Raw genomic sequence first — 14,591 nt, forward strand, 5'->3', positions numbered from 1 at the left:
GCATGTTTAACAATCAAACTTTTAAAATGTTTGCAGACAACAATTTATGAGTATTAAATATGTGTATGAAGGGAAATTTGTAAAGCAGGGTCGAAGTGCAGTGAAGCGACTAATTTTTTACAGTCAAAGGAAAGCGACGCGTGAATTTGTACCTCGATATAATAAGCATCGAGAGCTTTTTATGAACTGAGTCGTCGAGGGGCTTGTTAATACGCTAAATTCACTTTATATTATATTTTCAGCTAATATTATTTGCTGTCGTTTGTTACCTGTGATTTAAATATGTTTTATCTATGATATTGATCAAAATAAAAACTGTCCTGAATAGTTTCGTAATAAAACTGGCAGAAAATATTAAGAAGTAAACAGGGCCTAGCAACAGCTGTATGATTTATTTGCTTCAAAATCGCAAAAACCAAACACTGAAACTGAAATATATGACACTGAAAATATTTGAAAAAAGAGATAGATTTTTAATCCTTTGAATAAGTAGAGCTTAATAATTATAACGATATTTTTCTGATACTCGAAGTACGTACTTCGAAGAGGGCATGCGTATAAAATTTGTGTTGTTTTTCTTTATGAAATCAAGACTATTTTCTTTCCATAGCAACTTGATCGCATGGTCATTACCGATATAGACGTTTTACTCCTGAGTTCGTTTTGACACTTCTTCTCAGGATAGTCAGATAGGAAAGGAAAACTCTTCCTTCTTTCCGAGCAAATGATTTCATTCGTGTGATAGATTTATCATCTAACTCTCTAAGCACAACAACCAAGTGTATAGTGTTACTATAGTATAAAGTTTTAGTCAAAGAGTCTGCTATTACCTCTGCTGTTTTATATATCTGTTGTAACCTCACGCTTCGGTAAAAGAAAAAGTCTTGAAGCATAAGGCCCCAGAAATAATCAAACAATATCCGGTCGAGGAACACTTTCATTTTAAAGTATGGTCGAAACTTAGATATAGTTTTGCGCTTCCATAGATTTTGGCATGTCTTGGTCGTATTCCTTGAATTGTTTTACGCTATTCATAATTATAATAACTGCGTTCAGGGGAGAAATTTTAATAATGTTGGTGAACTTTTATATGTTAAGTTAATTAAAAAAAATCCGTCACCTTTTAGAAACTCCTATGGTTTAAATAACGCCAGAATAAAAATAAATGATGAGCGAGTTGGTATTGTTCTTGTCACGTAAAGTAAACGTTGTAAAAGTATTAGCGGAAGCCTTTGTTTCAGCGCCCCCGTTCCAGTTTCCCAGAAGTTTCCCTTTTATAAAAGTGAATGCTGATAGCTCTAGTTTTAGTTTACCTCTTCTATTTTAATTAGATTTAATAAAAATGTGAGAGGATTTGTAGTGGTAGGAGTAAAGTAGGTTAGTTTAAATTTTAATTAGGGCAATAGGATGGCTCAAGTTTCCTGACAAAAATAAAAAGGAAATTATTTGGGTTCGGAGTTATTTTTCACTTTACTAGTATGTTTTAAGGTAAAAGGTACTTGTTTACCTAGTTTAACTACGCTCGCCAAGTCTTTAGTAATATTATGGCCGTTGCGAAAGAGATCTAACTTTGTTTTGTGTGGAGATCCGTCACGTTGTCACGTCGACAGCGGTGGTCTCTACAGCGGCACCTCATTGGAAGTCAAACATAAGACAGTCACAAGCAAATGCCTCCATGGTAGTCAAATAAGAAAAGCAAACGCTACATTGAACATTACGCGCAGTCTAAATCTTATTCTCCCACTAAGAACTCTGAATTTATTTCTTCTCAGGGTGGCCTGTTAAGAAATGTTGATACCAGCAAGTTTCATTAGAACTCGTCAAGTAAAAATCATGGTATTTAACACGTATTATTTTTGACAGGAAAAAATCTATCAGCAAATATCGAAACGGTCACAAAGATGCGCTTCAACAATGAGCCTGATCCAGGCAGTAACGAGGTCTGAATCTACGATCAGCACGAAGAAAGACATCAAGATAATGCTCTCCGATATTAAATCGATAGCCGAAAGTCTGAAAAGTCTTATTTACAAGGTAAGGTTATAAATATATTTACTACCGCATTGACAAAAGCCATTGAACTGATCTGTTTTAATTATCATGCTATATTTGACTTTGTAATTATACAGATATAACTAATATTATAAATGCGAAAGTAACTCTGTCTGTCTGTTACGCTTTCACGTCTAAACCACTAAACCGATTTTTATGGAATTTGGCACAGAGATAGAGTTGACCTTGAGAACGAACATAGGATAGTTTTTATTCCGGACTTTTGAAGAGTTATCTTGGAAGCGCGATATAACCGACCTCGACGCGGGCGAAGCCGCGTGCGAAAAGCTAGTACAGAAATAAACGTCACTTTTGCACAAGTCGTTACTGAGTCAAAGAATACATTATGATAAAATATTTCGTTCTCGATTCTCAGAATGAAAAATATTAAATGACTTCTTACTACAAGGAAATTGTTTTACGTCAGAAGACAATAGTTCTTCCTCTTATAGACAAAATACATTTCTATAATAACTAACAATAGGACAGATTGTCGCGTCTATTCCTGTATCGCCTTTGCCCATATTTTTTACAATTATCAGAGTTAAGTTTTAAAAAGCCTTAACACCTCGATTCGCGGTTCTAAATAGCTAATCGTAAGAAAATCTCCAATCATGTATCAATTATCATATGAGTCATTATTGTTTCTGAAGCACTTCTTTAAAGTTTGAGTGTGATTGGTTAATGGTCATCTCGTGGTTAAACCAACATCAACTGTCTGCGTAAGCAGATAGAGTAGTACAGATATTACCGACTAGCTGTTGCCCGCGACTTCGTCCCCGTGAGTTGAAGATATAAGATGATTTATACCTGCCCTGTTTTTTTCACACTTTTCATTGTATCTTCGCTCCTATTAGTCGCAGCGTGATGGTTAATAGCCTAAAGCCTTCCTCGATGGATGGTCTATTCAACACAAAAATATTTTTTCAATTTAGACCAGTAGTTCCTGAGATTAGCGCTTTCAAACAAACAAACTCTTCAGCTCTGTATATTAGTATAGACTAGCTGTTGCCCGCGACTTCGTCCCCGTGGGTAGAAGATATATGTTATGATTTATACCTGCCCTGTTTTTTTTTCATATTTTCCATTGTATCTTCGCTTCTTTTAGTCGCAGCGTGATGATTTATAGCCTAAAGCCTTCCTCGATGAATAGTCTATTCAACAGAAAAGAGTTTTTTCAATTTGGACCAGTAGTTCCTAAAATTAGCGCGAACAAACGCGCGAATAAACAAACAAACAAACTCTTCAGTTTTATATATTAGTATAGATATGGGAGACAACTTTTATGGCTTTTCATAAGAATAAGCCACCAGATGACGTCAAAGCAAACGAGACGTGTCTCGGCTATTTACGTAGTCTTCATTAATTATTATTTCTTAGACAATACAGTTGATAAACAAAAATAGGAGAAATGAGTCGAGAAAAATTCTTTTATATAAACTTGAGTTGTTTTCTCCGATGGTGGAAGTTATTTTAGGCATAAAAAGGAAACCCACTTAAATGGCTTTAAAAAAATGTCTGTCACGTGTTTTTCTGTTTTGTTAAACATAAAAAAGGATTGAAAGTAGAAATGAAATAAACGAATTGAAAGAGTGGATTGAGACTTGGCGCATTGTGTTTTCTTAACGTCATGTTTTTATTATACGTAAAAATTCGTGCCAATATTTCAGACTTTTGTAGAATTTATTATAATTATTTATCTTTTTATTAAAAAATAAAAGCGACTCCCACACTAAGTAATTACAATCTTGTGCCGCGGGGGTTTCACAAAAAAATAAATCACATGCACAATAATACCTAGACTTAAGACGAACATTCGTGGATCACAATGAAATTCTCCTCCGCGGGGATCGAACCCGCGACACGTCGTGCATCTTTGGTATTTCTTAGGGATCTCAATGCCTCGGCTATCCGAGTGTTACTTCTTCTTGTTCTTATTCTGTGTAACTCCGAATCTTGTGAACATAATTAATACGTGATAAACTATTCTTATTTTAGACATCTGAGGGTTGGCCTGATGTAGTCATTTGGTTGCTTAATGGAGGATCAAGAGTCGCCTTCTATAGAATGTCGATTGCGGATATTATTTACTCTGTAATCCCTGAACAAAATGGAAGGAACTGTGGCCGCATACAGAGCATCTATTTAAAGGTAAGTTTTTATCAATAACTATTGTTCTCTGCTTTTTCACCTGTTCTAGAAGTTGTCAGTTTAATTAAGACGAAATTTTCGTTCCATTTTTCTCCTTGCAATTTTAAAGACCTTTGTCAGAGTATTCTAATACTTAAAAATGATGAAGCGTTCGATCAGAAAATTGTGCAGGATCGCATGTTTCATTTATACTGCATTTTTTTATGTATAAATATTATGATAGGCATATTACATTTTAAACTTTCGACGACATTCTTTTCCATTACAATTTCAATGTGAAAAAAGTTTTTAAACGTTTCACCACATGCCGTAAACAAAGCGATCCAATCAAAACATTACAAAATATCTATCATCAGATATCAAACAGGCACTTGAGGTAATAACATCATTATTATTACCTAGACATTTCATATTATTTTTTAAGTGGCATCCAACATCTTGTCTGGCGCCAGTACCTGTTATATTATAGACATAAATCAATAACGGCACGTGTCGAAATCAACTCATCCGTACACGTGCAGACGTCGGAGAATTTTTAATATCTCACATGCATTGTTAAAGGTTTATTTTTTAGATACACTCAGGATATGTCAGGTACAGTCAGCTCTAGAAGTGTGATGGCTTAATTTGATTAAAAGGTGGACAGTATTTTTGGAAGCACATTTTTTTTATGTGTCTATTAAGTAATTAAAATCTTGCCTCGCGGGGAGGTTTCAGATACATTCATTAATTATTTTGTTTTTGGGTATCGAGCCTTTTTTTGCTCCTTATAGTTCAACAGCAAGTTATTGAATTTAATTTTGTGCAGTGGTTTCGTTGATCAGATTCTTTTAAACGACTTTTGTTGCTGGCAGTACAGTTCCTTATGAAACCTTTTAACAAGAATCTCTTCTCGTATCGTTTATATTTAAGATGCCTCAAAAGTAAAAGAAAATCTATCATGATGTAAATTTTATACGAAATTGATAAGTTTCGTTCAATCAAATCCAATGTATGTCGCTGTTCCTTCGACATGCAATAAAATTCAATAAACTGAACTCCTTTTTGAATATTGCGATATTGAAGAGTTCGACGACAATATATTTTCCCAGTTTTCTCTTAACTTGTATTGAACAATATAGCTAGATATCGTTGCTTAGCGATCTAAATTATAAAAAAATAGAATTATTTAATCATTTAGAATCATTGAAAATCCATGCACGACGGCAATGGTTATTAAATCACCCCAACGTCATGCCTACGCCGACGGCTGATGTTCGGTAGAAGCGTCGTCATTTTGAATCATTTTTTTGTATATTCATTGTTTATTATTGCTATTTTAAGGGTCCTTAATGTAATATTAAGTAACAGTATTGCAGGCACCTTTTAAAATATTTTCAGCCTTTGAAATGCCCAAAACACATTAATACATTGACCTCTGGTTGCTGCTGCATCGCTGGGAAGGTAGAGCTGATTATTTGGATGGGTTTATATCGACAAATTCATGCTTTCGACTCCTGCCTACCTAAAGGGTTCAAACTCAAAGTAAAGGATTACGATATGTGCCTCAAAACTGCTACAATGGTAAGTATCAACTTGCTGCATTTGGCTTTCGTTGCAATATCACTGTTGAGAGAAAAAGATTTTAGTTCAGAAATGACCTTGGGTTTTTCGATGATTTTATACCAAAGTTTTGTCACAATACGATTATTGGTAGAACCACACAGCAAGCCAAGGCGGTCATGACAAATAACAACGTTTTAAGTCATCACCATCATCCACAGCGGTTGTCCTCTTTTGTCCTCCCACTGCTGGGCATTTCCTTCTCTTTTTTGTGCCAAATTATACAGTTCTCTGGCAGACTCCTCCGAGACTTTTTACTATATCGTCGCCCCAACTTACTCTAACGTTAAGTGTGTATTGGTAGATATTTTATTCTCTCAGTCTCTCTTCGTGAACCCGTACAATAACCCTTATCACACAAATATGCGATAATTTTTGGAAGTAATTACTTTGCAGCCAAACAATTTTTGGAACAGGCTCAGACACAGGCTACAAATTTGCATCTGATTGTGACATGCTCATTTGCTGAAGTTCCCCCTCACATGCTATTACCAAAACAAAAGTCCTAATTGCATACAAAGTTACCGTGATACGGCAGGGGAAATGGAAAATTGCATTTCGAAATATCAAATCTGCCATGGCGACCACAGAATTGTTTGTGACACATGTTCAATTAAGAACAAAGAACAATTTTTTTTACTGGTACTTTCGTTTTGCTTGCAGATGTTGGAGTGCCGCGTTTTTGTGTACAGAGCAAAATTGAACAACAACCCCGATAGGAACATTAATTTACATCCGTTTGTGAGAGTTAATACTCTGAATGCAGTTCGAGAGACTAAGGTACATATTGTTCTTGTTTAACTAAGACGATGTCTTCAAAATTTTATTGAACGACGCTCTGTAATTTGCAAAGTATTTGTTCTTTTTATATTTAATTCTGTAGCAAATTTTTTAATGCCATTATATATGAATGTGATTGATCACAGATTCAGCAAAGGACAGTGACTCCAGTTTGGAACCAAGTGCTGAAAATACATAAGCTAGTGTCAACGACTAGCGATCGCGTCACCCACAGCCCTCCGTTGATGTTGGTTGAAGTGCTGGACAGTGATCTTTCGGTTCGTAACGAATAAGCTGAGATGAGCTCTATTTCAGTATCTTAGATCTGGAAAAAATTGGGGTTGTATTGGTGTAAATAATTAACCGTCTGAAAGAAGTAAAGAGTGTTAAAGCAGGCAAATCCTTCTTGTCTTCCAGGCCTTGTTTTATTTAGGCTTGGTTAATAAAACGTACGTTAACAGATGATTTTCGTTTAATTTTCAAGGAGCAATTAGTAGGCTTTAGAGAAAATGTATTACAATTTTACTTACAATTCAAGTGCTGCATTGAATCTTTGTATAGCATATGATAAGGCAGCGTTAACTACATTTACACAAAATATTTTTTGTCACATTTTAGGGTAAAAGCGAACTAATCGGTCGCTCGGAGATCCAACCAGTGGTAGACGACAGGCAAGACTATGAATACGCTCCGAAACTGCAATGGTATGATATATACAAAGGATCTGAGTATACCGGACAGATACTCATGTCCGTACAACTGTTGCAAGTAAGTTTATTATTCAACTTGTTGAATCTTGAGGGAAATTAGCACCTTCAGCCCATCTCTAGGAGTAGACAAACTTAAACTAGACAGTTTTTTATAAATCTATCTAATAAGGGCGATTTTTGTTCAACTGAGTTCGTTTGTAAATATAAACTGTTCTTAGCGCCACTCAAATGCATACAATGTAAAAGGGTTCTAGAAATGAGTCCAGCGGTTTTGAGGGAGTTGTGCTTTTAGGTGGTATCTAGGACGGTGTCAATGGCGGTTTAAGGTGGTTTAAAAGGACCAGTCGTTTCAGCTTGCTTTTTTTATTGGACTGAACCCATAAAAATATCGTCAACAAACATCACACGAGCCCAAACTCAGGGTATGTGGTTTTCTAGCGAAATTCGTAGGACAATCTTCCAACTCCCTCATAAGATCAGCTCCATATTATAATATTTATCACACAATATGTTACCTACATTCGCATGCAAAATTGCAGCTCAATCGGGAACCAGTAAGTCAAGCGTAACTTGCAAGCTTTGATTATACACAAAAGGACAGGTGAAAGTAAATAAAAGCTGGTAAAATGGTCGAGGTCACAGCTCCCCTTCACAAATTTGTTGCGAGAGATGTATAAGAGTGTCGCGAAACAAAATAAAAAGAAGAAAGCAATGCACGGTCGAGACGCACGGACAATTGTGTGCCCCCGTCTTACGTGTTTCCCTTTGTCGCACCCCTTGACTGTTGCCTCTTCCGCTTCATTTGACGTCATGTCTGAATGAAATTTTACCATCTTTATCAACGATCGGTCGACAGATCTTTGTCCTAAACATGTTAGAGAAACTATGGACAATTAGCCATCAAAAACATTAATCTAAAGCCTTTGTAGGAACTTACATTAAGCGCGTTGAAACCACAGTGGTAAGTATTGTCAGTGAGCGACTTTAAAAAGGCTTATTTTCAGTCAGAGTAAATTGTAAAGTTATTTTCGTGATTACGTATTTGAGGTGTAAGCTGTGAAGAAAAATAGTTTTCGAGTTTGGACGCGGCCCAAAATCTATCGATTGATTAGATCGGAATTAAAAACTTACTGTTTGAAAAGTTTTAGACTTTAGACTTTTGACAATATCTTTCAAAATGATATTATTCAATCATAAGAATGTCTAATACTTTTCATATAGAAAAGTGTATTCAAAGTTCATGTCTTCAATAAAGATTAAGTTAAAATAGCAGGTTACGGTACCGTCGTTCAGTGACAAGACAATGAACCAGCGATATTGCATTTTGAAGTATCGTAATATCGGAGTTTCGTACCTCATGAAATTTCCTTTAATACCTCATTTCCTGGAGGATTATGTACCAAGAATATTGTAGAACATTGGTATTTGTCTTATTGAACGCTAGTATCAAATTCTAAAATCATCATCATCATCAGCCTATCGCAGTCCACTGCTGGACATAGGCCTCTCCAAGTGCACGCCACTGAGATCGATTTTCGGCTTCTCGCATCCAGCTCCTGCCAGCCGTCTTGCGCAAGTCATCACTCCACCGTGCCTGAGGACATCCTACACTACGTTTGCCGAGGCGTGGTCTCCACTCCAGAACTCGTTTACCCCAACGGTTATCGGTTCTTCGGCTAATATGGCCAGCCCACTGCCACTTCAGCTTGCTGATTGGAATGTTGGTGTCAATTCTAAAATAAAGTGATCATATTCTCGCTTAAGAGGTAGTTGAGCGAAAACAAATTGAATTAGTTTGTTAGATACATTTCTTAAACTTTTTTTCTTACTAAAAAAATATGTTACAGAAAATTCAAATCACGTATGATACCACAAAACCACGTAGACGTGTCGTTCCTAGCCCCTTACCCCCTTACTTTCATTATGATCCACAAAGCTTAATATATCATTGTAATTTTAAATTGAGCTAATACGATCAAAAATAGGTGTAATTTTTTTTATTTACTTGCGTTTTTATTGTCAAATATAATTAGTATGCAGGTAATATTCATGCAAACTATGAAGTCAATTTTGAGCTACAATTGTAAGTAGGAGATACAAGGCTAGCTTTAACTTGTATTTGTACGCATTTGCATATTGGTTTTCCATATTGTGACCCCTCGCCAATCACGTCCAGCCTTTGTTTTAGCACTCGATTCAGATTCAGGTCCATCGGTCTGCAGTCGCACCAGGCGAAAATCAAGGGTATATTCTGCGTTTTAGCTCCTGCAGAATATTAATGAGTTGTTATTTAAAGGTCAGAGTGTCATGATATTGTTTGTCTTTTAAGATACCGGAAACTTTGATGAAGAATACTGTTTATACACCTGTTGAAGAAACTTACATCGCTTCAGGGATTAAATGTACTGATAACGAATCTGATGAACCAGAGCAGTTGCCCCCTAATCTTATACCAAAGTCTATTACTTACAAGTAAGTAACTAATATTAATTATTTAACAAAATGCAAATTTGAAAAAAAAATTATATTGTTTTTTTTTTGCGTTTGCGCTACGCGTTTGATTTTTGTCGTAAAGCTCGTACAACTATAATTAAAACAATATTTTTCCGAACAATTCCAATTCCAATTTTCTAATTAGTCTGTCCGGTCAATTTCTACATCATGGAAAACAGTACTAAAAATAATTTATCATATCAAGTATACATCTTTCTACTTTCATAATACCTCACACATCAGCCATTACGATGCTCATTGAATATTACATTAACGCTTTTTTCGTATCGCGGAAGTTCTAAATCAAGCCACGATTACATTTTGATATTTCGTCCAAAAAATTCAAGGCCGTGTAGCCTAGGGCCTTTTTTCCAGTTATATACAACCTAAAAGGAACCCTTTAAAAAAAAGGCTTTTCAAATCCAAAAATTCAGACTGGTCTCTGATACTTTCCAGCATTGCATATTAAGAAGTTTAATATTTTTGGTTCAGTTTAATAATCCACTTGTTTTATTTACAGAGTTGATATCTATTGGTGGGGATTACGAGACGTGACCACCACCAGAAAGCCATGCGTGATCCTAGAAATTGATGAACTGACTATTAAGTCTGACGTCGTATGCGACAAGAAATCAAACTGCAACTTCCCAAACGGCAGATCTTCACAAACCTTCCAAGCTCCCTTGAACGAGCTTTACTGCCCGCCTTTAAGTATAAGATTGTATGACAGCAGTACCTTTGGAAGGACTCTGTTCTTGGGAACGAACGTCGTGAAGAATCCCAACAAGTACATTGTCAGCTGGTTGCCTAAAGTTGAACGGGAGGCGTCCTTGAGGACTGTTTCTATAACGGCTTCCAGTTTCTTTCAAGGTTAATATAGTTCAATTTCTAAAAAAATTGTTTGTGTCAAAAAATTAAACAAAATTCATTGATATTTTAGTATTGGATTAATTTTCTTCCAAAAGTTATAAGGACATCTTATTCGTTTACTTTCTTTTCTTTGTTTAATTATTTAAGCTTTACTGAAAAACTGACTATTTTAATTCTGGCCTCGTTCTCTACAATGCGTCACATTGTAGAAGAACGTAGCCGGATGTCTCTTTCAGAAAAGAAAAAATCTAGTGATAATTTCGTTTCAGTCAGCCAAATCCTTTACATCAAGAAAAGTTTTACACCAACTATGGACGAATTTGGCAGCAAAAACTCTTTAAGAAGTACTCACGAACAAAAAACAAAACGACCTCGATGGAAACGCATATTTTTTAACAAAGAGGCCGACGAAGAAGAGTACGTCCTTCTGCCAATGTTCTCGAAAGAGAAAAACCAAATAAAAGTGGTGAAAAATGGTCTAGAGAACCCTGACAATAAAGACTGGTGGATGAAATACTTTTCCTCGCAAACGGTACTTAGATTTCAAATAGCTTCCATTGAAATAGAAATATATAATAAAGGAAAAGCGACGCAGTAGGTCGCCTCTCGCTGAAGTGAAAGCGTTCATTCGGTGAATAAGACAATTCACTAGCTTTCACGGTATTTAGGTTTGCGTTTATGTTGTTGGAGTAAATAGTTCATCTGGTGCCAAGAAAGGTAACAGCATCAGAGTTTTGTCCCTTTGGCTTTTTATATTATGTCTTAACATTAAACTAAAACGTATATAATACTAGCTGCAAAAAAAACTGAAATCTGTTTATTATTGTCATGATAATTCCGTTCCAGGATGACTTGGATGAGATTCCTACAAATACTGACAAAATTACAGTAAGTACTGACTAAAATATGGACATTCATTTTTTCAATATTGTATTTAGCCAGTTGTATTACAAAAATTACAGACGGGAGATTTTTTCATTTTAACCTGAATGAAATAAAAATGATTGAAAGATACTTGCAATTTATTTTCATATTTGGTACTTTTAGGAATTCATTTGGTCAAATTTTTAACTCATGATATTATAGGTATATACTTAAGCCCTAGATAGCATAATAACTTATATAAAATTCCTCCTACCCATCGTCCGTAATCCAACCATTAATGTCAACATGGGGGTTTCCGTGGTGCCCTTTTCACATTTCGACTTTAATAGTTTCAAAAAATAATTAACATTTTTAGATTTACTCATCGGAGTTGGAAGTCCAACCAGAATTTTCCAAATTTAAGGATTGGTGTTCCACTCTTAAGCTGTATAATGGTAAGAAGACTGGTATCCCGGAAAAAGACGAACAATTGTACTGCGGGTTCCTTAAAGCCGGTATCGCTATTTACCGGTGGCCTCCACCAGAAGATACCATTGCAGTCAGCTGTAATGGTGTTGAACTAAACAATGGGTAAGACGTACGCTTACAATACATTAAATTAAAAAAATGAGAAAATTCTTCAAACGTAAACTTCAGATTGGGTCACTTTCCACAATAATCTGTTTTTCGTAGATCAACAACATTTCTCATAAAGTAGTCCAGAAGTCCTTGGCTTGAATATTCTACCTGCCCTATATTTCATTAAATTCCGTAATTCGTTTTGCGGTATTTTGTCCTATTTTCCTTTCTTGCAATGCTTTATTTAAAAATGCCGTTCCGCAAATTTCCGGCCCAAGTTGGAAACTGATTGTGGACCATAATTGAATTGCAACAAACCTACTTGGAGCAATCTTACTAACTGTTGAAGGTTTTTCAGGTATTTTCATGATTACCCAAGCAATGAACCATCGAAGTTTCTAGTTCGTGTTTATGTTATCAAAGGAGTGAACTTAGTGGCAAAGGCTTTTACTGGGAAACTTGATCCTTATGTTGCCATCAGTTGTGGCAATAAGCATCTCGGAGATAGAAAAAGCTACGTGAAAAATACATTGAATCCTGTTTTTGGGAAGTGAGTATTTTATTTGCCTATTTATAATGTTTCTGATTTTCTAACTTGACGTTATCCCCTTAAGGGGTAGGGTCAACAAAAATATTCGCGACTGATCTGATCTTGAGCATTACTTTTGGCATCTTGAATCCAAAGATGGTCCGGAAAACTAGGGCTTTTCAAATGTCAGGTTCACACTGATTGCACACTACTTGCCTTAAAACAAGACGCCTTAATCTTAGTGTAACTTTATTTTAAGTCTGTGACTCATTTATTTTTATTTTTTATTTATTAGATCTTATCCTTCCAGGATGTATGAATTTCGTTGTACATTACCTGACGACTATCTCCTGACCGTCTCCTTATATGATTATGACGTTATTCCGCCGGATGAGCTAATAGGCTCCACGACAATCGACTTGGAGGATAGGATATATAGCAAGCATAGAGCTAAAGTTGGGTTAGCCACGGAATACATCACGTAAGTAATATGTATAGTGTAGTGTATGGAATATATTTTTGTCGTCAAGCAAATATATTAGAAGTCTAGTACTATCTACACTGCTGTACTTAATAGGTGTTTTCAAAATCGTGACACGGCAGTGATTATTTTCAAATATCTCTTTCAAAGCGATCTTAATTTGTTTTTGTACGTAATGATATTTTGACTTCGCAAATAAATGGCGTATTGCTAAACTTTACCAGTAAAATTTTTTAGATGCGGTCCAAACAAATGGCGTGATTGTAAGAAACCCTCAGTAATCCTCGAAGACTTATGTGCTAAGAATCATCTAGCTCCCCCTATGTTTCCTGACAATGCTACGGTGGTGGTCAATGGTGTTGAATACAGAGATAATGATAGTAGTGGTAAGGATAATAAATAAAAAAAGATACACATCGTATTGGTTAAAAATGATTTTCTTTCGTCGTTAGTACATGCGCACATATAAAAGCTAACACACGTGATGCCTTTCAAAACATGTTAAGTAAACTCCATGGTTAAAACAAAAATATACAGCACGTGTTCTTAAAAGATTTTTCTATTAAGAGAGCACTTACTGAGATTAACCTTTTAGTGCAACTCAATCTTAGATTTCTCTCGAAAAGATTTCCATATTGCGTTCTTTATAAAATTTTATAACCTTTTCCGAGTTCGTTTATGGCAGGAAAACACGATTTCTGTTAGAATATAAATTTTTAAATCCTTAATGCATTCTTAAGATTTCTCAGTCAAAGAAATTTAATGGCAGGAACATTAAGCTGACTGGAAAATATGAAATGAGGTGTCGAGAATTTGCAATATTCAGGTTAAACGGATCGTTTCTGAGGAGGCTCTCGGAGCGTTGGAACATTGATTACATTGAGCGGATTGCCTGGCTAGTGATTGAGTTTGTGTGATTAGTCTTCGCAAACCGATTACCAAGGGTACCTGACGATAAACTCTATTGCAGGAAACCGCTTCAGTTTATTTATTAGGGTATTATGATTATAGCTTATGAGAATATTTTAAGTATGGTTTTCGGTTTTGGTGGATAGCTGACGACATTCGAAATATTGTTTGTTTTCGGTACAAGCGTTAAGACAGTTTTTACAAAATTAAAATTTCATAACTTGCCATGAGCAAAACACTATGTTTATTTCTTCCTCGACAAACACTTAAAAAAAAGCTTATCAAATGTTGATGTTCAGGAGTTTTCCAATACAACAGATTTCATACATTATTTTGCTAAACATGATTTGTTTTTTTTTTGCTAGCAAGCCGTAGTTTCCGTTCAGCATCCGACCGTAAAGAAAACATTTGTCTAAGCTTGTTGCACAGCTGGCACACGCTCCCAATCTGCGGATATCATCTCGTACCTGAACACGTTGAGTGTAGAGCCCTGACGAATTCCGAGAAGAGTGGATTGGAACAGGTTAGTGTGAAAATAACACATTTAATGGCCAGGATTTATTTAGTATGA

At 35.6% G+C, this 14,591-nt stretch overlaps 1 protein-coding gene across 3 annotated transcripts in view; it reads left to right on the plus strand.

The window, feature by feature from the left end:
* LOC113508409 (otoferlin-like) overlaps nucleotides 1-14,591 on the plus strand; it is a 33,930-nt gene that overhangs the window by 12,265 nt on the left and 7,074 nt on the right. For 2 of the 3 annotated variants that reach the window (XM_026891443.1, XM_026891460.1), the window contains exons 9-23: nucleotides 1,864-2,034; nucleotides 4,051-4,203; nucleotides 5,584-5,766; nucleotides 6,469-6,585; nucleotides 6,732-6,863; nucleotides 7,204-7,353; nucleotides 9,625-9,767; nucleotides 10,309-10,658; nucleotides 10,868-11,190; nucleotides 11,505-11,546; nucleotides 11,899-12,113; nucleotides 12,460-12,651; nucleotides 12,941-13,111; nucleotides 13,349-13,497; nucleotides 14,386-14,543. In XM_026891443.1, coding sequence (XP_026747244.1) covers nucleotides 1,864-2,034; nucleotides 4,051-4,203; nucleotides 5,584-5,766; nucleotides 6,469-6,585; nucleotides 6,732-6,863; nucleotides 7,204-7,353; nucleotides 9,625-9,767; nucleotides 10,309-10,658; nucleotides 10,868-11,190; nucleotides 11,505-11,546; nucleotides 11,899-12,113; nucleotides 12,460-12,651; nucleotides 12,941-13,111; nucleotides 13,349-13,497; nucleotides 14,386-14,543 — 2,649 coding nt within the window. The remainder of the gene's footprint in view (nucleotides 1-1,863; nucleotides 2,035-4,050; nucleotides 4,204-5,583; nucleotides 5,767-6,468; nucleotides 6,586-6,731; nucleotides 6,864-7,203; nucleotides 7,354-9,624; nucleotides 9,768-10,308; nucleotides 10,659-10,867; nucleotides 11,191-11,504; nucleotides 11,547-11,898; nucleotides 12,114-12,459; nucleotides 12,652-12,940; nucleotides 13,112-13,348; nucleotides 13,498-14,385; nucleotides 14,544-14,591) is intronic. The other variant, XM_026891452.1, reaches the window with a different exon arrangement.

Source organism: Trichoplusia ni, chromosome 1, assembly GCF_003590095.1.
Source record: "Trichoplusia ni isolate ovarian cell line Hi5 chromosome 1, tn1, whole genome shotgun sequence".
Classification (NCBI taxonomy): domain Eukaryota; kingdom Metazoa; phylum Arthropoda; class Insecta; order Lepidoptera; family Noctuidae; genus Trichoplusia; species Trichoplusia ni.